At 41.7% G+C, this 24,644-nt stretch overlaps 1 protein-coding gene across 1 annotated transcript in view; it reads right to left on the bottom strand.

Moving 5' to 3' along the window:
• Positions 1-24,644, bottom strand: part of LOC126419353 (probable G-protein coupled receptor Mth-like 4) — a 212,834-nt gene that overhangs the window by 15,396 nt on the left and 172,794 nt on the right. Inside the window, exon 8 of the mRNA XM_050086539.1 lies at positions 7,754-7,941. Coding sequence (XP_049942496.1) covers positions 7,754-7,941 — 188 coding nt within the window. The remainder of the gene's footprint in view (positions 1-7,753; positions 7,942-24,644) is intronic.

Raw genomic sequence — 24,644 nt, 5'->3', positions numbered from 1 at the left:
CTTCCTGCAACTGCTGGCACACACCTCTACCGCACGAACTACCTAGCAACAGAACCTTGTTCTTTCTGTTAGACTTTACAACTGACCTAGGCCTCCTAACTGCTGAGGACTGCTGCATGTTCCCTACATCATTTTCAGTAAAACTGGTAAAGATGATAAGATCTTAAATACCACATCTCACATTGAATTTGCACTTTGTAATAGGATTTTTTTCATTCCTTATACACTTGTTACTGTCTTTTACTATATTTACATTTTAATCATTTTTTTCTGTTTGGTTTGAACATTCTATATACTGTATTTACATTTTAATCATTTCTTTCTGAACATTTTTCTATGCACAATATATGAGAAATAGGGACTGACAGCAGCAGGTGAAGAAAAACACACACACACACACACACACACACACACACACACACACACACAGGTGGAGATTGGTGAGGTCCAGAACACATATATTAACATAGACAGGCTTCATGAACTGCACTGAAACATGACCCAAGGAACTAGTCATTTATTAGAGGTGGTGGCCCATTTGAGATTTGCCCAGGCAATGTAATCTCTTGCACCAAAACATCCATCAGTAAACCAAACAAATTTGGAGGTATTGTCTAACATTTTCCATCATTTTCCTGAAAACTGAATTATTTATAAATATCTTTTTTGAAGTCACACATCACAAGAGTCCTCTGTTCAGTGTTTACATCAATGTACTCCTTCAACTAGCAACACTGCTTGAAGGAGATGCTCTTGTTGATACTAACAAGTTACATCCCCAAACTGAGGTATTGCTGGAGCTTTCTGTAGTGCAGAAGATATCTCTGCTTATTCTCCAGCACTTTTATCAGCTTGGCGATGGAATCATTTCGCAGGACTAGTCATAACAAATACAGCAGCAAGTCACTGTGGCCATCATGCAAATGGGTGGGATACATCAGTTCTGTTTTCAAGAAATATCTCTCAACAGAACCAGCAGCCACATTTTCAATCTCTCTCTCAAATATGAAAATTTGCTCTTCAGGTGTCCGTCCTAACCTTCCTTGCAGGTTGATATTGGTGAAACATTTGGGTTTGTATGTCACCATATAGCGGAGACGCTGAGTCATAATAGGCACAACAAAAAGACTGTCATGAATAAAGCTTTTGTCCAGTAGGGCCTTCATCCAAAATAAATGACATACACACACACACATACTCAGACAAATGCAACTCACACACACATGACTGCAGTCATGTGTGTGTAAGTTGTGTTTGCATGAGTGTGTGTGTGCGTCTGTTGTCTATTTATGATGAAGACCTTACTGGTCAAAAGCTTTATTTGTGAAGGTCTTTTTGTTGTGCCTGTCTGTGATTCAGCATTCCGTTGTACAGTGAGTAGCAACTTTCCTTTCCATAATATTGTTACATTCCATCCTGGATTTTCCATTGTTTGATTTGGGTTTGTATCATATTTTAGCATGTATCTGAAGTTAGTAGCACCTTTATATAGATGTGTGTCTCTATTTCCAGATAGCAAACAACAACAGGATGTAGGCAGGCCGGGTGCAAGAGATGGGTGTTATGCAGCTGTAATGTGTTGTCTTACTGGTGGAGTAAAAGATTCTCACTGTTTGCCCTCCATTAATATTATTGGACAAATCGTGCATACTGTGATAGCTACTAGACTCTGTATGACACCTGACACTTGCGTCCTTGCTGATGTTCGACGTGTATGTTCCCCTTTTTTATAGATTCACAGAGTCGTGCCAACACTCACCAGAATGAACTGTGGCCAGAAAAAATGGTCTATTGGCATCTAAGGCATTGGCAGAGCTCCACAGGTAACAGACACAGCATGCTGCAAGCCTTAAGGCATCAGCAAGCCTCAAAGCATCAGCAAAGATGAAGTCCAATATTGAACATGGTTTTGATAATGGTAATCAAGCACTAATAATCACCCCCAATTTGGCTCTACAGTGACAATAGAGGTATGTATTTAAAACGATTTCTTTATCTCCATGTATATGTGTCTTCATTATATATCCAAAAATAACTCCATGTCGTGACACAATGATGATGCATTTGTTGTTACGCCCTGGTTTATCAATGGTGGATTCACAGCTGCTGCAAACACCACCACAGCATCGCCCATCACCATTATTGTGGTATGAATTGATGACATCAGCTCCTCTGCCAATACAGCCATGGTCTCTGCATCATGCATCATCCAGTGATATTGACATTGGGCATGACCTCAACATCTTCATTGGCCTAGCAGTAGCAGTTCACCTGCCCACTCTGTTGCCGATCATCAAGCAGATAATGCTGCTGCACTGGACTACTCTGTGGTTGCTGGCATTTTTGGGGACACAATTTCACAAGCTCGCATTTACAACACTAATGTGAAATTGTAATTGTGACCTAAAGCCATGCAAGACAAATACAGCCATACTGCAAATTAATATTAGTGCTGCAAAATTGCTGAATTCCTTGTTAAATGGATTTTTAACTACTGGCATTTCGTTTAGCAACCAATTCAGCAATTTTGAGCACACATAATAATGTGTAGTATTGAGATCCTGCCACTTTCCTCAAAGTTTGTCAAGCTCTTTTGAAAAAGGAGTGCCCTTGAATCATCAGTGACCCATGGTATCCCGTCACTAAGTGCGAGTAAGTTCTGTAGTGTGAACTCACACATTCCCAAAAAGAAGGTAGTGATGCTGGTGAGGAAAAGAGGATCATTCAAATCTGAGGGCCTCATAGCATGATACTGCAGGGTGTTTCATTACAAAGTGGTTCAGAACCTTTACCAAGAGTGTCATATTGGGCCATTTTTCTGAAATCCAGGAACAAGAGTTGGTAAGGCACACAGCCAAGTACTCTACCTTGATGTATACTCACGTGTCTTTGATTCACTTACAAAGGGATCCAGCTTCATCCCTCTTCCAAAAAATATTGCCGCTAAACAGGCATGTCTTAATGTCCAGAGTACTTCCGAGGAGGACGAATTTTGTTTCTCATGGTCCCTTGTGGATTGCAATACATATTATACAAGTATTGTTCATATTGAGCTTACAACTATATACAACATATCAAACATCTTCAGACATCCTAACTTTGAAGATCTCATTCCCATAAAACATCAAGAACTATTAAAATTTGAGAGGCAGAATGTGAATTATTCAGCTCACATTTAGGGCATGGATGTAGATGATAGCAAGCCAGAAAAAGAAGATAATGAGGAGCTCATTTTGCAGAAATGACCACTTCACAGCCTGTGCCATATGGATCCTTTCCACCAACACCAGCTTTTCTGAACTGTGCAAGTAGGAACTTCCCCTGCAATATATCCTACGTTCCCATAACCCTCCTGGCCTCAGCCTTCATTAGTCATTGTCTCCACCCATCCAGCCCCTTCCCTGTTCCCATTCCAGCACTACACAGCCCTCATTCTACCTTTGCACCCACCCTGTCTTTTTACTTCTCTCCTTTTCCACTACCACCCCCCCCCTCCTCCCCACCTCTCCCCTGCCCCCTGTCTAACCTCCCAACTGCACATAGCTGCCCTACCCTCTCTCCACCTCATCCCTGCTTGCTCTCCAGCAGCACTTCACTGTCCATGACCCCTATCCTACTATCCCTCCCCCTCCATATCCCAGTCCCCAGCCCCCCCCCCCTCACCCCCACACAGTCACCACTCTCATCATGCACTGATGCTGATGCTCACAGTGTGGCTTCAGTTGCCTAAGACTGCAGCCATGTGTGCGTGAGTTGTGTTTGCGTGATTTTGTATGTGTGTGTGTGTGTGTGTGTGTGTGTGTGTGTGTGTGTGTGTGTCTCATCTTTTTTTTTTGATGAAGACCTTGCTGTCCATAAGCTTTATTTGTGACAGTCTTTTTGTTGCGTCTGTCTGCGACTCAGCATCTCTGCTATTGGTGTGTGGCAGCTTTCCTTTTCATAATACTGTTATATTCCATCCTGGATTTTCCATTGTTTGAAATGTGATTGTTCAGTACAGATAATATGACTGTATATTGGCATTTAAAGCAAATAAACTGCTTTTAAAATAATGTTGTTTCCTGTTCTCTAAGGGGTTGATTCATTGTGAGTACCCTAACCATCGCAACACTTAATTTTGGGGGCCACAATTGAACCCCACCATCAGGCTGACTGATTTCAGTGTGTGTTTCCCTCCAGCTGCCATAACTCTAGGCTACCAGCAGAATACAAACCACAAACACTGTAATAAGGTAAAATATCCATGAAGTAACAGTGACAGTCGCATCTGCCATGAATACTCATCGAAATCAAGCATTCCAAGGGTGAGAGGCAAGGGAACTCATCAAAATGATGAAAAGCAAGGGGTCTCAACAAATTCAGGCACCACAATGGGAACAGAAAACTGTTACATCCATATTGTTTTTCCTGGATCATGCTAAATGTTGTTTCTAACCAAGATAAGGTTAACCATACTGTACTATAAAATGAAATTTGCAACAATAAAGTAAATTTTGGAACAAATCACAACTATTAGAACACAAAGGTGTACATTTATATAGTAAATGAAATGTAGAATAAAATTCATCAGTTAATTGTAAACACAGGCACACTTGATATTTGTCAATCTACCAATAATGGAAAACGATGGTTGAGTAAACCATACATATTTTTTGGCATAAAGTCTGAACATGCAATAAAAATGGGGAGGGGAGGTGGTCCCATTTGAAAATACAAAATTGACTTTACCAACAAAGAAGGGGTGGTTAGGAGGTGGCCTGTTGTAGCACAGACAAATGTTCCCTATACTAATATTAACTTTTCACCTACAACATTTTTTTCTTATGATGCATCATTTTCCAGTATTGTAGTCACATTATTCATTGACTGACTGAGTGTGTAGTCGGTTAATTTATTTTTGTGTGTGTGTGTGTGTGTGTGTGTGTGTGTTTTCTTCACCTGCAGCTATGAGTCCCCATTTTCCTTATGTAGTATACAGGAATATGATTAGAAAGAAATGATTACAATATGAATACTGTACACAGAATGTTGAAATCAATCAGAAAGGAAATTGTTAAAATTTAAGTATTGCATTAAGGAGTAACGAGTGTAAATAGAATGAAAAAAATTACAACGCACACACAAGTTATGTCCTGATCTGACATGTTCGACATACAATTGCCTCAGGTGTATGGGTAGAGTGGGGGCTCCCCAGGTTGACTGTGCACAATTGCCTCTGGTGCACAGGCTGCAAGGTGCTTTCCTGGGTAAGGAGAGTGTGGATGATCTTGCCCATCTGCCTCAGTTGTAACCTGATACCTCCAAACTTGAGGTAAAATCATAATCCGAGTGAGAACACACACTAGATAACTACTAGTTATCAGTTAAAGAGTTATCTTATCACTGGAAGTGATGTGTCGCCGGACATACACCTTTCTTCATACTGGTACTGCATAGCTACTGGTCAGTCATTTAGCACAGTGATTATGAAAAGATCTTAAGACTTTCAAAGCCTTACAAAGTGTCAGTGTTTCAGTCACACTAGAATAATAACAAAATACCTAATACACATGTAGATCCTACTTACAGTGATCTTACAACACTAAATACACTGGTTACTAATGGCAGAAGATGTGTTTGTTTACACAAAGGGTTAAACTTAGATAACAGAGTATCACTGACTACAGGCACAGTCACTAACAACTGCCATAACATTATTAGTCAGCTACATAAGGCTTATTTTTAAACAGCTATCTTGTTTATCCACACAGCAGATGCTAAAAAACAAAATCTGGGAGCAGCAAAAGTACTGGCTGAAGGGACAACTAAATTACATATCACCTCCACTCTTTTTTGCCCTTTTCATCCACATTCCCATGTTACTCATCCTCAGTCAGTATAAACCCAAAGCATTTGTTTAGATAGCAGTGGCTAGCTGACCTTTAAGTCCCAACAATAATGCAGAAAAGTAGCAGTATGAATTCCACCATTGAACAGTGAGATGTGTAGACGGCAACTTAGTTGATCAAGTACACAGTCCCCAGATAAACCATGTTAGTGATCATGGTCTGTTCAGAAGTACTATTTTCCTTATGATGCTGCTTGAACGAAATGCTACTATGATAAGAGTGTGCACTTAGTCACAGACTGAGCGAGAGGCTTCTTCTCACAGGTGTAAGATAGGAACATGGTGGACAGTAAAACTCACATACCTCTCCCAGTTATATTGTATTTCTTTCTTAGTTTTTTCATGTCAATTTTTGCACTCATCTATTCCTGCACCTCCCTCATCACTCTGTCAGTAGAGTCCTGCCCGTAATGGAGCAGTACCTGTAGCGTGTATTATGCTATATGACCCAAAGTGTTGGGTCACCTATTACTGAACATTAATATGGGATGTTTTCAACCTTTGCCTTTATGCCACCTTCAGTTTTTTTGGGGGCACATTCAATGAGGTGTCTAAATGTCTGTGGAGGGATGCCAGCCCATTCTTTCCCAAGGACAAAAAACAAAAAGGAGTAATTTTGGATGCTGGGGTTCAGAGCAAAGTCATAATTATAACTCATGCAGGGATTCATATCAGGACTTTGTACAGGCTGGTCCATTTCTGGACTATTATTGTCTACAAACCATTGCTTCACAGATGTTGTTTTATGACAGGGTGCATTGTTGTGGGGATACAATCAATCATCATCTCTGAATTGTCTTTCTGCTGTGTCTAGTACTTACCAGATTAAATCCATACACAGGTCCTTGGGGCCCATCAGTACCAACTGACCATCATACCATCCTCCACCAATGGTGTCATTAGATGTGGCATGGCAATGTGTGGAGTCAGTCGGCCATTGTAAGTTTTTGTGATCTGGAGTGTAGTTCTTCAGCTGGCATCATGGTGTGTGCACACCCTATTCTACCCACTAAGGAAAACTCTCTGGCTGTACTAAGAATCAAACCCAGGTCCTCCGCATTGCAGTCACCCGTGGAGGCTGACATCCATATTATATGATGCTATAAAATGTGTTTATATCCTTACGCATTTAGCATTATCTTAAGAACAATAATGAGACATCACAATCATGAGAAACACTGCCATACCATAGCACTACCTTCTCCATACTTAACTGTTGGCACTAGACATTATGGAACTTTCAACAGGCATTTGCCAAATCCAAATTCTTTCATCAGACTTCCACAGGGTATTATGTATTTCATCACTCTAAATCACTTGTTTCCAATCATCCACTGTTGAATAGTGTCTGTTTCACATCACCTCAAGCACTTGACCATTGTACCCCATTCTTTTTAACTCCCTACAAGCAGTCAGTTTTCTAACTGGACTGCTGGTAGCACTTTGTAACTCATTCATGGTCCTTATGCAGATTTCATGAACTTTTTTAGAACCACCCTCTACAATGCTCACCAGTCCCCATCCACCAGTACAAAAGGCCTGCCCAGTCTTGATTTTCTGTGATTGTTTCTTCACATTTCCTTCAAATCACTAACAGTTGGCTTGGACAACTTTAAAAGGGTTGAAACGTCCTTGATGGATTTGTTGCTTAGGTGATATCCAATGACTAATCCACATTCAGATTCCCTGAGTTATCCTTACTGACCCAGTATGCTTCTCCATGGTCAGTATTCTCTGTCCCTTTTTATGCCTCTCATACACTTATTCATCAATTCTGCTTTACATAGGGGTGTCATCTGGATACTTTTAAATCAGACAGTGTACTAAGTGTGAAATACAGTTGAACTGCCTCAGGGCATATGGTACCTTGGAACCAGCAAGTTCTGGTGCCAATGTTGGGCTTGAGCTGGCTGGTGGTAGGCACTGCCAGAGAGAAGTCCACAGCAGCTGTGATGGCACAAATAGTGGCTGGTACACCCCAGGCATACCCAGAGTACAGCAGGAACTTGCACCGCTCCCTGTGTGTGCTGCCTTCCTGGGGGCGGCTCCTCCGGCTGCAAACACACATGTGAATACACATACAGCTGATTTAGAGCAATGAATCAGTACTCATAAGATCGTTATAGCATCAATGGTTCCTAGTAGGTTACAAAAACAGGTTAGGTGAGCACGTAGGACAAAAAATTTGTCATCCCCAGAGACAGCTCACTCATCCTGTGTGATATTGCCTCCAGCATAAATAGGGGCCTCAATTTGGCCACTGAAGCCACTCATTCTATTAGGACATGCAGAGTTATCAGACTGCAGGAATGTTGATTGCCACATATCACCTGCTATTCGAGTTAGCCACAAACTTCTTCTACAAGACTAAGATCAGGTGAGTCAATGAGCCAAGATGCTATAAGGTGCCTGACAGTTTGTTGAACTAGGGACACGTGTGCAGTGGCGTGCCTCTTGGCTGGCTATTCTTCAGTTCTTTTGGTAATTTTTCTTGGGCTACCCCCCTTCCTCCAACCCCCTCCCCGCCACCATCCAGTTCCATTCCATGTATAAGAGATGATGAAAAATTTTATGTTCAAAAGTTGTACAGTCTAGAATCAGTATGTCAATCAGGTAAAATGGTCATCAGCATTGAGGCAATCATCACACTCACTCACCAGGTTGAGGACACCTATTTTTTGTTAAAAAAGTGATGTCATATTGCTTGAAGAAGTCCGTAACTGCCAGCTGCACATCCTCGTCAGACAGGTATGGTTGACACTTGAAGCCCTTATTTAAGGAAACAAAGGTGAGATAATCTCAGTGGGAGATGTCAGGACTTTAGGATGGGTGTCTCCCATTTGTTGTTGTCTATAATGGATGAGGCTGGATTCCCAAATCGATTGGTATCTTGTGTCAAATTGCAACCAATAAGGGACTTAGCGCACCATTCCACCCACACACATTCTTCATTCTCCCACTGATGTCTGCAGGTGTTTGCAAAACAATCCTCAAAAATAGTACGTTCAATTAACAATTTAACCATTGCAAATTTTAGGGAAAGGTTAGAACAGTTAGACTGGGGTGAGGTGTACAGAGAACCTGACACTAATTTAAAATTTAACCTATTTCATGATACTTTTCTGAGTATATTTGAAAACAGTTTCCCTAAGAAAACAGTGCAATATAATTGGAAAAAAGCATCAAAAAAAGCATGGCTTACTAAAGGAATAAAAATACCTTGTAAACAGCATAGAGAAATGTATCTCACACGTAGAAGGAGTAATGATCCATAAACAGTGAAACTTTATAAAAACTACTGCACTGTATTAAGAAAAGTTATTAAAAATTTCAGAAGTATGTGCATTATGTCTGAGATTAGCATGTCTGATAACAAAATTTAAAAATTTTTGAATATTGTTAAAAGTGAAACAGGGCAACTGAGAGCACAGGAAGACTGCATTTCTATCAAATTCAATGAAAAATTTGTTAACAAAAAGTCAGAAGTAGAAAATATTTTTGTGCTGGCATATGCCTCCACCAGCACACCAGTCAGCACTAAGAAATACTGTATAGCAGGCACTGAACTAAGTGTGCCTAGAACAAGAGAAGACCAAGACACACACCCAGGCTATGCGCCGATAACACCACCTGGGCAACTTGGATATAGGCCACTGCCACTGCCAACGTACCAAGCTGCCTCAGTCTCTCAGTAAGTCGCACTGTACAGTTGATAGTCATGGCCTCACATCTTAGCTAGCTGTGAGGGAATGTTAGAAGTTGTATATAGTTGTGATATGGATATGGACAAGATTCATGATTTAGTGCATGTTATTGACTGTTGTTAACCACAGAACTTCAGACTGGACATGATTAAAGTTAATTACTCAATTGGCTCCTGTAATAAAGTGTATTTTAACCGCATGAGCATTTTGTGTTGCAGTGAGAGGAAACTGGCCACCCACCTATCATATCACCCTCTCCTCATTCAGCCAGGAATCACAAAACCTTACAAGAGGACACACCCACAGTAAGTGGCATTGAGTCTGATCAACAAGTTTTGCTTAATTTACATGTGTTCTAGATTGCTTCAGGGGAGCTGTTGTTGCAGTGATTCTAGTTGCTCATTTGTTCTTGCTGTTGCTTGTATTACAGGAAGGGAGCTGCAGAACTAATCTATTTCTCTTTTCAGAAGCTTTACACATTGCTTTGCTATTTGTCTTTTCATATTTTGCTGTAATCTGTTAGCATTAGAATGGCTATGCTGCCCTATCCACCCCCCTGCCGCTCCACCTCAGCTGCAGACTGCTCCTGTTCTGGAACTAAATCAGATTTTTCAGTTCCAGAGCCATCAAATCGCCACATTGCTGTCTACTGTCCAGCAATTTCTTGCCGCACAAGGTGTGTTGGCTGCAAAACTGACCAACCAACCTATCCAATAAGTCCCACCAAACAACTTTTCACTGTTTTGGCAATTTGATGAAAAACAAAAGGAATGGCTTGAATATCTCACCCAATTCCAGGCCTACTGTGAAGGCCATCGAATTCAAGGTACTGTGAAACCTCATTATTTCCTGTTGGCTGTGGGAACTCCTGTGTTTTGGTTAATTCAAAAACTCTTACCTACGTCGTCTCCCAATACACACTCCTATGATGAAGTAGTAGGTGCATTAAGTCAGTATTACAAACAGCAGATTAATGTCACGGCAGCCAGATTTCACTTCTTTCACCTTAAGAATAAGCCGAAACAGACATATCGTCAGTGGTATACCCCATTAGAGGGTTTCACTTTTGTTGTTGTGGTCTTCATTCCAGAGATTGGTTTGATGCAGCTCTCCATGCTACTCTATCCTGTGCAGGCTTCTTCACCTCCAAGTACCTACTGCAACCTACATCCTTCTGAACCTGCTTAGTTTATTGATTTCTTGGTCTACCTCTACTATTTTTACCCTCCACGATACATTCCAATACTAAACGTGATCCCTTGATGCCTCAGAACATGTCCTACCAACTGGCCCCTTCTTTTAGCCAGGTTGTGTCACAATTTCCTCTTCTCCCCAATTCTGTTTAGTACCTCCTCATTACTTACGTGATCCACCCATCTAATATTCAGCATTCGTCTGTAGCACCACATTTCAAAAGCTTCTATTCTCTTCTTGTCTAAACTATTTATCATCCATGTTTCACTTCCATACATAGCTACCATAGCTACACTCTATACAAATATTTTCAGAAAAGACTTCCTGACACTTAAATCTTTACTCGATGTTAGCAAATTTCTCTTCTTCAGAAACGTTTTCTTTGCCATTGCCAGTCTACATTTTATATCCTCTCTACTTCGACCATCATCAGTTACTTTGCTCCCAAAATAGGAAAACTCATCTACTACTTTAAGTGTCTCATTTCCTAATCCAATCCCCTAAATATCACCTGACTTCATTCGACTACATTCCTTTATCCTCGTTTTACTTTTCTTGATGTTCATATTATATCGTCCTTTCAAGACACTGTCCATTCTGTTCAACTGCTCTTCCAAGTTCTTTGCTGTCACTGACGGAATTGCAATGTCATCGGCAAACCTCAAAGTTTTTATTTCTTTTCATAGATTTTATTTCCTACTCCAAATTTTTCTTTTGTTTCCTTTACTGCTTGCTCAATATACAGATTGAATAGCATCGGGGAGAGGCTACAATCCTGTCCCACTCCCTTCCCAACCACTGCTTCCCTTTCATGCCCCTCGACTCTTATAACTGCCATATGGTTTCTGTACAAATCGTAAATAGCCTTTTGCTCCCTGTATTTGCCTTTCCTTAATCTATCTTCTAAGATAAGTCATAGGGTCAGTATTGCCTTAAGTGTTGCAACATTTCTACAGAATCCAAACTGATCTTCCCTGATATCGGGTTCACCAGTTTTTTCCATTCATCTGTATAGAATTCATGTTAGCATTTTGCAGCCATGACTTATTAAACTGATAGTTCGGTAATTTTCGCTGCTGTCAACACCTGCTTTCTTTGGAATTGAAATTATTATATTCTTCTTGAAGTCTAAGGGTATTTCGCCTGTCTCATACCTCTTGCTCACCAGATGGTAGAGTTTTGTCAGGACTGGCTCTCCCAAGGCTGTCAGTAATTCTAATGGAATGTTGTCTACTCCTGGGGCCTTGTTTCGACTTAGGTCTTTCAGCGCTCTGTCCAACTCTTCACACAATATCATATCTCCCATTTTATCATCATCTACGTCCTCTTCTATTTCCATAATATTGTCCACAAGTCATCGCCCTTGTATAGACACTCTGTATACTCCTTCCATCTTTCTACTTTCCCTTCTCTGCTTAGAACTGGTTTTCCATCTGAGCTCTTGATATTCATACAAGTGGTTCTCTTTTCTCCAAAGGTCTTATTAATTTTCCTGTAGGCAATATCTATCTTACCCCTAGTGATATATGCCTCTACACCCTTACATTTGTCCTCTAACCACCCCTGCTTAGCCATTGTTCACTTCTTGTCAATCTCATTTTTGAGACGTTTGTATTGCTTTTTGCCTGCTTCATTTACTGCACTTTTATATTTTCTCCTTTCATCAATTAAATTCAATATCTCTTCTGTTACCCAAGGATTTATACTAGCCTCGTCTTTTTACCTACTTGATTCTTCGCTGCCTCCACTACTTCATCTCTCAAAGCTACTCATTCTTTTTCTTCTTCTATTGTATTTCTTTCCATTGCTCTTGTCAATCATTCTCTAATGCTCTCTCTGATACTCTCTATAACCTCTGGTTCTGTCAGTTTATCGAGGTCCCATCTCCTTAAATTCCCACATTTTTGCAGTTTCTTCAATTTTGATCTACAGTTCATAACCAATAGATTGTGATCAGAGTCCACATCTTCCCCTGGAAATGTCTTACAATTTAAAACCTGTTTCCTAAATCTCTGTCTTACCATTATATAATCCATCTGAAACCTTTCAGTGACTCCACCCCTTCCATGTATACAACCTTCTTTCATGGTTCGTGAACCAAGTGTTAGCTATGATTAAGTTATGCTCTACGCAAAATTCTACCAGATGGCTTCCTCTTTCATTCCTTACCCCCATTCCATATTCACCTACTATTTTTCCTTCCCTTCCTTTTCCTACAATCGAATTCCAGTCCCCCATGCCTATTAAATTTTCGTCTTCAGTCACTATCTGAATAACTTCTTTTATCTCATCATACATTTCATCAATATCTTCATCTGCCGAGCTAGTTGCCATATAAACTTATACTACTGTGGTAGGCGTGGACTTCATGTCTATCTTGGCTACAATAATGCGTTCACTATGCTGTTCGTAGTTGGTTACCCGCATTCCTGTTTTTTTGTTATTAAACCTACTCCTGCATTAGCTGATTTCAGTTCTTTCACCTTAAGAAATAGCCGGAACAGACGTATCGTCAGTGGTATACCGACTTAGAGGGTTTCACTGGGAAGTGTAAATTCAAGTGTAGTTGTGGAAACTTTTATAGTGACATGATGATCCTTGATGCAATCACATTCAATATCCCTGATAGCAGAATTAGAGAGATCTCAAGTACTCAGATCCTTCGCTCTATCAAGTGTAAATAATAGAAGTGTAAATAATAGAACAATTCGATTCCAGCACCATAACCGCCAATAAATTTGATCAGGTCCGGATTTGTCGGGTTGAGTCTTCTCTTGCCTGTGACTGCCCCACTCAGCCGCCACCACAAGCATGCACACAGAGTTAGTTAGTTAGTTACGTGTTCCATTGATCAATAGCACGGAAAACCGTTATGATGTGGAACGTGTCAAATGCACAAGGAATGAGCACAGGAAACAAGTTCATTTTTATTCTTTTTTTTTTTGTTTACATTATAGTTGTCAAGGAGGAATGATTTCAATTTGTTTTTGAAACTATTACTGCTGTCTGTCAGACAATTTATTTCATCTGGTAATTTATCAAAAAGTTTTATAGCAGCATATTTTACCCCTTTTTGTGCCAAAAATAGGTTAAGTAAGGGATAGTGTATGTCTTTCTTTTTTCTGGTATTGTAATCATGAATGTCGCTGTTGATTTTAAACTGGTCCATGTTGTTGATAAAAAATTTCATTACTGAGTAAATGTACTGTGAAGCAGTTGTAAGAATTCCTAACCTTTTAAACAGATGCCTACAAGATGTGTGACTATGAACACCACACATTATTCTAACTACTTTCTTTTGAGCAGTGAATAGCTTTTGCTTAAGTGTTGAGTTGCTATAGAATATTATTCCGTATGACATCAGAGAGTGGAAGTATGCAAAGTATGTTACCTTACTAATTTCTACATCCTTAAAATTGGCAATTATTCTGATTGCAAAAGTTGCTGAACCTAGTCGCTTTAGGAGATTGTAAATATGAATTTTCCAATTCAGATTCTCATCTATATGTACACCCAAAAACTTAGTAGGCTCTACCCTGGCTACTGACTTCATTTGATGTGTATTATTTATTGAAGAAATTATATTTTTTGCAGCAGAAAATTGGATGTACTGTGTTTTTTCAAAGTTCAGAGCAAGCCCATTAGCAGAAAACCAATTAATAACTTTTCCAAAGACCTTATTTTGTATCATTTTCTATCGGACTTTCTTTTACTGGATTAATAATTATGCTTGTATCATCAACAAACAGACAGCCTAGTAAATAAGTAGCCAAGCCTTGTAAATCTAGTGAAGCCTTGCCCTCGCTGTTTTGCTTGCCATAAGCGGCAATATTAGCCGTCGTGCAACGCGACATGTTATGTGAAAAGAAGGGCTATGTCCAGGCAGTTTGCTTGCAACGGCAAAACAACGTCAATTCTGCCCGCTCACGCAACAACAGGTCTCATGCACATTCTGTGGATGCAGTGTTTTCAAAACCTACTACAGATTTTAGCAGTAATTCATTTAAGGTTGTGCCCCCATCTGGCTCCAGCGCAGTGCGACGCCATTCCAACAAACTATTTGTAACACTACAAATTGCTTGCTGTCGTGTTGACTTCAAAATTGCAGTCAATTCGCAGACGCTAATTGACACTTATCCCTTGCCTTGCCCTGAAGAACTTAACAGGCTTTGCGCAGGCCGTCACTTTCCTAAGATAGATTTGCGTGATGCTTATTTGCAAATACCACTAGCTGAAGAATCACAGAAAGTGTTTTTTGTTAATACACACTAGGGCCTGTGCAAGTATTTGCGTTTGCCCTTCGGCAATGCCTCCACACCCGCCATTTTTCAACGTTACTTGGAACAGCTGACTGCCCAAGTGCCCTTCTGTTTGAGCTACCTTGACGATATTGTTGTCTCAGGTCGTACGCCAGAGGAACACACTGCCAATTTGCGTCCTCTTTTTCGAGTGTTGTTCGATGCAGGACTCATGTGTCGTCTCGAAAAGAGTGACTTTTTTCAGACGGAATTGCAGTACTTAGGTCATGTGATAAACAGTCAGGGTGTGCACCCTCTCCTATCTCATTTGCTTGCGTGACCAGTCTGTTCCTCTCAATGTATCTGAACTGCAGTCCGAGCTATGCAAGTTAACATACTACATTCCTTTGATTCCTAATACTTCATAGATCGCGGCTCCACTGGATCGCTTGCATCGGAAAAATTGACCTAAGAGTGTCACTACGCATTTCAGAAACTCAAAAATGCTTGTTCGGTGACAGATGTTAAGTACATTTTGATCCTGCCATGCGCTGTGTTTTCGCACGGAATTGGTGCACAAGACTGACCTATTGCTTTTTCTCAAAGTTGTTTACTCAAACTCACTGCAATTATTCACAAATTGAAAAAGCTCTCGCTACTGTGTATGATGTGACATTATTGCATCACTATCTGTTTGGTCGCAAGTTCTGTTTAGTGACAGACCAGACGCGTCTTTGCAGTCCTTGTTTCATCCGTCAAAGCCGTTTCCTACACGTAGTGCTCAAAAATTGAAACGTTGGTCTTTGCTTCCATCCCAGTATCAGTGCGAACTTGTGTACAGGCCTACGGCAAAGCATGGCAATGCAGACGCCCTCCCTCGCCTTACGATCGGCCCCGACTCTGATTTTGATCCCTCTCACACATCTTGGTGCCAGATCGATGAGCAGGACTCTGAATTGCTGCAACCTTTTCCACTGAACTACAGAGAGCCGCCGGGATTAGCCGAGCGGTCGTGTCACATCTGGTGCAGTGGATATAATTTCGCCGGCACGGTAGCTCAGCGTGTTCGGTCAAAGGGTTTAATTACCCTCTCTAATAAAATAACTGAGTAAACGGATCAACGAACATCTTGAACGAGTGTCATCGGACGTCCGCCACGAACAAATTCAACGAACAATACAGAACAAAATGAGATTAAAAAAAAAAAAAAAAGAAAAAGTGGTTAAGGCGCTGCAGTCATGGACCGTGCGGCTGGTCCCGGCGGAGGTGCGAGTCCTCCCTCGGGCATGTGTGTGTGTGTGTGTGTGTGTGTGTGTGTGTGTGTGTGTTTGTCCTTGGGATAATTTAGTTTAAGTAGTGTGTAAGCTTAGGGACTGATGACCTTAGCAGTTAAGTCCCATAAGATTTCACACACATTTGAACTTTTTTTTTAATTACAGAGAAATTGCACAGGTCACGGAAGCAGACCCTGATCTGAAGATTTTTTTGTATTACATTCGCAAGACTTGGCCTCGCTCATTGAACAGTATTCAGAACTCAGTAGTGCGCCGATACTTCGCTCGTCAGCATAACCTCCGGTACAATAAGGTGTGACCTTAGTACAATCTGACAGTGGACAGTCACGTATGCTCATTCCTACAGTGTTGCAAAAGGATGTATTACAACTGCTTCACCAAGGACATAGGGGAATTGTTCGCACTGAACAGTTAGTGCGACGGCTTTGTACTTGGCAGGGCATGCACGCCCACATTGAACAGATGACGTCACAGTGTCACGCATGCGTAGACAATCAGCCCTAGCACAGACATTTTCAGCTTGGCCTAAGACTCAATCTCCATGGCAACGAGTGCACATAGACTTCGCAGGACCATTCTGGAACACTCGTTGGCTCATTGTGGTAGACTCTTTTGGTAAGTTCCCATTTGCAGTGCCTATGAACTCTACCACGTCACGTGGCATCATTCAAGTGTTGTCCTCAATTTTTTAGATTGAAGGATTGCCTGAAGTCATTGCTACGGACAACAGACATCAGTTCACATCCCCTGACTTTGAAGAATTTTGTGAACAAAATGGCATTCGTCATCTAACAAGTGCTCCAATTCACCCGCAGTCCAACGGAGAAGCAGAACACTTTGTTTGCACCTTGAAACAACAAATGGCCAAGCTTCGCACCTCCTGCACATGAGAACAGGGGCTGTAGCACACCAGGACGAGCCAAAAGACATAGCCGCTCGCCTCCACTGTCGCCATTCTCCAACGCTATGGAGCTGGACCCGCCATCGCCGTCGCCGTCGCAGTTATCGCCCCAGGAGACACCCTCAGGACTGGACACGCATCCTGAGCAGTGTTTTTGGGAGGACTTCCCTCTGCTCTGGCAAGCCAGATGGCTGGATACGTCTGGGAGCATGCCATCCTCCACAGCTATGGCTCCCGGCTCATCAGCTTCCTGTGTCCCGCCTCCCCCCCCCCCCCCCCCACCCACCCATTGTCGTTCGCATCTCCAGTACACGACAACGGTACAGCATTTTGGGAGGGAGGAATACGCCTTCGCCAGCACACCAGTCACCACTAGGAAACATTGTATAGCAGGCGCTGAAATAAGCATGCCTATGACAAGAGGAAACAAAGACATGCCCTCAGCTATGCGCCAATAATGCTCCTTGGACAGCGTGCATACAGGCCGCCGCCGCCGGCCGAACTGTCTCAATCTCCCAATACCTCACACTGTGCTCTAGTCTCCCACATTGATAGTCATCGTCTCACACCTTAGCTGTGAGGGAATGTTAGTCATTGTATCCAGGGTGGTCCAGTGATCGTGACCGGGCCAAATATCTCACGAAATAAGCGTCAAACGAAAAAAATACAAAGGACGAAACTTGTCTAGCTTGAAGGGGGAAACCAGATGGCGCTATGGTTGGCCCGATAGATGGCGCTGCCATAGGTCAAACGGATATCAACTACGTTTTTTTAAAAATAGGAACCCCCATTTTTATTACATATTCGTGTAGTACGTAAAGAAATATTAATGTTTTATTTGGACCACTTTTTTCGCTTTGTGATAGATGGCTTTGACTGTATGAATCATGAGATTTTTCTTTATAACCTTAAATATTGTGGTATGAGTGGGACAGTGCACAAATGGTTTGATTCATATTTAATTGGAACAATGTAGAAGGCTCAAATTAGCAGTACAGATAGTCTGCAAAAATCAACAGAGTCCTCTAACTAGCGAGGTATCAAGAATAGTGTCCAAGAGGGTTCAGTCTTGGGTACCTTATTGTTCTTAATATATATTAATGACTTGCCACTCTATATTCACTAAGACGCAAAGCTAGCTCTTTTGGCTGATGATAGAAGTATAGTAATCACACCCAATAAACAAGAGTCAGCTCAGGAAATAGTAAGTAATGTCTTTTGGAAAATTATTGAGTGGTTCTCTGCAAACGGACTCTCACTAAATTTGAAGCAAGCACAGTACTTATGATTCTGTACAGTAAGTGGCTTAACATCATTGATAAATATAGACTTTGAACAGAATCTGTTGCTAAGGCAGAATATTCAAAATTTCCGGGTGTGTGCATTGATGAGAAATTGAATTGGAATAACCATATTACTGATCTGGTGAAACAGTTAGGTCCACCTACTTATCTATTAGGGTTATTGCGAATTCTGGTGACAAATATATAAGTAAATTAGCTTAGTATGCCTATTTTCATTCACTGCTTTCATATGGCATCATATTTTGGGGTAATTCGTCATCAAGAGAAAAAGTATTCATTGCATAAAATGTGTAATCAGAACAATAGCTGGAGCCCACCCAAGATCATTTATGTACTTAAGGAACTTAGGATATTCATAGTACCTGCGCAGTACATACATTCACTTATGAAAATTTTTATTAATAATCCATCCCAGTACTACAAAAGTAATAGCGAAGTGCATAGCTACAACACTAGAAGAAAGTGTGATCTTCACTATTCTGGGTTAAATCTGAATTGGGGAAAGAAAGGGGTGAATTATGTTGCTACAAAAATCTTTGGTCATTTGCCAAACAGCATTAAAAATCTGACAGATAGCCAACCAACATTTAAAAAGAAATTAAAAGAATTTCTGAGTGACAACTCTTTCTACTCAGTAGATGATTCTTTTAGATATGTACCAGTAACTGTAAAAAAGTTTATATTGTGTAAAGAAAACTTTTGTTAAACTGACATGTCCACATCATGACGAAATGTCGTATTTATGATCTATGGAACAAGTATTAATATAATATAACGTCCTTTGGCAGACAAGAAAAGAGTAATAGCACGTCAGTCCTGTGTGGACGCATTTGGTAATAACTTCGTCATAGTTCACGTTTCCGCATTTACCAAATGCGCGTTTTCACGAATGCCACACTAATCCCTTGCCTCTATGTCGGTGCTTATATAGCTGCATCAGTGTTGCGATATGTTTTCTATACCCCGCAGCAACGCCCTCAAACGGAAACTGCTTGATCGCCCCTTATACACAAACAGATCACAACTCTAGAAAATTGTAGTGATGTTCACCTAAAGAGGAAGAAAGTTTGATGCAGGGATTAGCAGTTAACTCGTCACATATACAAATGTAAAGTTTTGTGCATGAGTAGACGGAAGGATCCAAAACGGTACAACAAGCCTATTAAATATCTAGGAGAAGAGCTACAGAACAATTTATACTGGATCGAGCACATAAAATTAATCGCAGGAAGGACAGACGATAGACTGAGATTCGTTGGAAGAATCCTGAGGGAGTGCATTCCGCCCATTAAGGAGGTTGCATACAAAACACCCGTTCGAACGAAACTTGCATAGTATTCCTCAGTATGTGTGCATAACAGTTGTCTGTGACCAGAATGAGATTTTCACTCTGCAGCAGAGTGTGTGGTGATATGAAAGTTCCTGGCAGATTAAAACTGTGTGCCGGACCGAGACTCAAACTCGGGACCTTTGCCTTTCGCGGGGAAGTATTCTACCAACTGAGTTACCCAAGCCCAACTCACAACCCGTCCTCACAGCTTCAATTCTGCCAGTACCTCGTCTCCTACCTTCCAAACTTCACTGAAGCTCTTCTGCGAACCTAGCAGAACTAGCACTCCTGGAAGAAAGGATATTGCGGAGACATGGCTTAGCCACAGCCTGGGGGATGTTTCTAGAATGAGATTTTCACTTTGCAGCGGAGTGTGAGCTGGTATGAAACTTCATGGCACATTAAAACTGAGCCGGCCGCGGTGGCCGAGCGGTTCTAGGCGCTTCAGTCCGAAACCGAGCGACTTCTACGGTCGCAGGTTCGATCCTGCCTCGGGCATTGATTGTGTGATGTCCTTAGGTTAGCTAGGTTTAAGTAGTTCCAAGTCTAGGGGACTGATGACCTCAGATGTTAAGTCCCATAGTGCTCAGAGCCATTTGAACCATTTGATTAAAACTGCGTGCCATACCGAGACTCGAACTCGGGACCTGTGCCTTTCACGGGCAAGTGCACTTGCGAAAGGCAAAGGTCCCGAGTTCGAGTCTCGGTCCGGCACACAGTTTTAATCTGCCAGGAAGTTTTAGCATTTGGTTCACTCCGAGAGGCCTGGACATTTCCCTTGTTGAGAGCCCTTCCCGGCACAAAATAACAATTCGGACGCGACCGAACCGCGGTATTGACCGTCTAGGCATGGTTGAACTACAGACAACACTAGCCGGGGGTTTGAGCCGTGTATGACTGGAACTGATCGGCTGTCAGACCCCCTCTGTCTAATAGTCGCTGCTTATGTATGGTTGTTTACATCTTTGGGCGGGGTTAGTGACATCTCCGAACAGTCAAAGGAATTGTGTCTGTGATACAATATCCACAGTCAACGTCTATCTTGAGGAGTTCTGGGAACCGTGGCGATGCAAAAAATTTTGTGATGTGTGTATATCGTTGTACGACATATAGTTCAGGAGATATGACCCGATAAACACTGATACGCGTGAAAAACTGCCGCACTATGTATGAAGTTTTGATTTATTGCTTCTTTACTACTAACTCTATTCACAACATATCTCGCAGACAGTCAGCAGCGGTTGGTATCCGCAGTTCCTGTTCTGTGTCATCATCTCCACACATCAGTGATATATGGGTCGAAGACGATCCACACTGCGTCAAAACCTTTTCACCACCTACGTATAAAATGTGTTTTTATGCGATAAAGACTGTTATATATACTATTTTATTACTAGTTCCCTAGGATCACTGCTGTTCCCAGTATGTTTACTAATATTATACTATTATAAGGAGCGTTCGAATGAAAAGGTACGAAATGTTTTAACTACCAAACCAGTTGAAATTTGCATATGCTACTTTGGGATAACATAGAGGGGCGATTATGTAGTGTCTGGCGTGGCTGTGTGCATGCGTCATATCCCCATAAAAAATTCAGAGCTGTGCCCTCAGCGGGCTAGGTGATGCTCACCATTTTTTTTCGACGTTCGGGGTGCTACACTCACCGAATTCCTCGAACACGATAAACCATTAAAAGTGGTGTATACTGTGAGACAATTCGTACCCTACCCTAGTCCATCAGGACTGAAGGGAGTGATTTTGCTTCACGATATTCCCAAGGTCACACACAGTGTATTGGCCGACTTCAAATGGGAGCAACTTGAGCATCCGCCCTACAGCCCGGAAGGCCGTCCGGTGTGGCCGAGCGGTTTTAGGCGCTTCAGTCTGGAACCGCGCGAGCGCTACGGTCGCAGGTTCGAATCCTGCCTCGGACATGGATGTGGGTGATGTCCTTAAGTTAGTTAGGTTTAAGTAGTTCTTCCGCTAAAACCTACCCAAAAGAGAACAGCTTCAACTCGGACGACAAACTGAAGGACACAGTGGAGAACTGGCTCCTGCAACAGCCACTGGAATTGTCCGAACAGGGAATCCTTCGGCTCGTGAAACAATAGGATAATTGCGCTTAGACCTCTGGTGTTTACTTTTGAATAAAGACTTCAGTTATACCCTGAGTTTTGTTTCGTACTTTTTCTTTTGAACATCCTTCACTTATAAAACTAGTTCGACGTGGCCATGTTCTGCTTCCACGCATCTGCCGTGCCTGTGTTCCATACTTTCCCATACTTTGTGGAAAACTCTGGGTGTGTTCCACATTTGGTCAAATCTATTTTCGATACGCTCACTCAGAACATCGACGTTGGATGTGGGAGTTGAACACAGCAAGTATTTTAAATGTCCCAAAGGAAAAAATCCATTGGATTCAAATATGGCGATCGAACAGGTCATGCAATGGATCCCATCGACCAGTCCACCTGTTCGGTAGTTGTTTATGGAGATACTGGCGAACCACCCGTGTAAAATGAGGTATAGCGCCATCGGGCTTAAACCATATCCATTGGATAGCGTCTAGAGGCACTACGTCAAATACATGAAACAACTTATGACTGAGAAACTGTGGACAATTTTGACTAGTAAGACGTTTAGGTAAAGCCCGTTGAAACGATCATGAATGATTCCACCCGACACATTGAGGCTGAACCTTTATTACATCTGTCTAGACGCAGTTCAAGAGGATTTTCGTAAGCCCAGATGTGACTGTTATTGTAATTGAAGAATCCATCAAGTGAAAAACCACCCTCACCAGTGAATAAGCTACATATTAAGAAATGGACAAACAACAGCACACTGGCTTATCTCGCGTTGACGTAAGATTATTCTTGGCTGAAAGTCTGCCTCATTTAATTTTTGCACTTGTTGAAGAGAATATTCCAGATTGTCATGTCATTAACGCCACCCCTTCTCGAAGTTCTCCTTGTAGTAGTTAATGGAGTTTCATCCCCAGTACGAAGAACCCCGGTCTCTAAGTTGAGGCATTCGTAAACCGCGTGGTCTTCCACAATTAGCAATCTTCTTCTCAAAAGGGTCTGTCTCTCGCAGCCGTTTTTGCACAGGGTAGCTGCCTCCCAGGATAGCGTTCAACATAAAGTTGACGTTCCACGTCCGCATTCCGAATCGCTAAGCCGCACATGTAGTGTACATCCGTCATTTCAGAAAGTGAATACATCATTGTGATGTGTTGAGATGGAAGTTACTCTAAAACAGAACAAATGACATTCAGACAAAACAAAACAAATGCCATGACCAATCATAAGTAACAAAGTGAGTAAAAATGCACATTTGAGGTAAATAACACACCCGGGTATTCCTTGCATACTTCCCTAGCGAACGATTTTCGAACCATGCTCATGCGAACTTTTTGCAATGTTTTGTTGTCAAGAATATTCGAACACTCTGAAGATGCGATCATTACACACGCCTAGAAACCTTCATTTAACATGAGAATCGCTTCAGGCTATCAAATTATACATACAATAGCACCTGCGTCAGTACTCTGTAATGCGGGTTCATCTAATGACCCCTTGTCTCCAGTAAATAAGCATAACAAAAAGATCAAGGCTACGAACGATGTTTTCTCGCTCTCATTCCTTCTGCTCGTGAAACATGCTTGCGGCAGCCTTCGTGAAGTAATTTGACTTGCGTAGTACAATGACGTATTGTATGTAACAGTCCACGCCAGGTGACTGGAATTCTTTCACTGGTGAGCTACTCTTGTACTTTCAATAGAATTCTCCCGCGGATATGTGACCCCGTTCTCATTTTGTTATACACACCAGCGTTTCGACCACTGCTGCATGTGGTCTTCATCAGTATGACGACGTGGTCACATACCCGGAAAAGTTTTACTGAAAATGAAAACAACCGCGGAATGTTACGCCCACATATTCCTTGCTTGTGGTCTCCGTGTAGAGGAGGGTTGTGGAACATCTTGCACTATCTGATCAAAAGTATACGGACACGTGTCAGTGGACATTGATGTGATGCCTGTTCATCCCTCGCCTTTATGACGGCTTGAACTCTGCTGGGAACACTTTCAATGGCGCGTCTTAACATGTGTGGAGGAATAGCTGCCCATGCTTACTCAAGAGCCAAAACCAGAGAAGATGGTGACGAATGTAAATAATTATCCTGCTGCAGCGTCCATTGCTTCCTTGCTTATCATCTGTCTCCAATGTTAGAACATCGATATCTTTAAGCTTTTGCTTTTCCTTCAGTCAAGTACATATATCATTAGGATGAAATTTTGAACTCTCTTCCTAAATCTCTGTACCTTAACCTAAACAGCGCGAGCCTTAAGTTCTCTGACGACGGCAAAAAGAAAAAAAAATGAAACTCAAAGACATGAGATTTTACTGTTTACTCTAAAGAGATCCACTGGGAGCCATACATTGCTTATTACGAGTTCTCAGTATTCACATTGCATCAGAGAAGTCATATCTTCGAGTTCCCCTGAGGTTGTCAGTCACAGCCTTCTGAATCTCCTCACCCTAGTTGATCTGTGATTCTCAGGAGAAGAAATATTACGGAGGTGACAAATCTGATGAATGAGATGGATGGTGAAACGCTGAGATTTGCTTTATGTCGAGGAACTGTAGATTCATAGCTGGTAAGTGAGGTGAGGCGTTATCATGCCACAGGTAAACATCACGAGAGGTACAGAGTCCAGAGGAAACTTGGAGAGTTCAAGAGAGCACGCGTTTTCATACATACTGATTGAATTCGTTGTTACTGTTC

The sequence above is a fragment of the Schistocerca serialis genome, chromosome 9 (genome assembly GCF_023864345.2).
Source record: "Schistocerca serialis cubense isolate TAMUIC-IGC-003099 chromosome 9, iqSchSeri2.2, whole genome shotgun sequence".
Lineage (NCBI taxonomy): Eukaryota > Metazoa > Arthropoda > Insecta > Orthoptera > Acrididae > Schistocerca > Schistocerca serialis.
The sequence above is the reverse complement of the archived record's forward strand: the minus strand, read 5'-3'. Positions and strand labels throughout refer to the sequence as shown.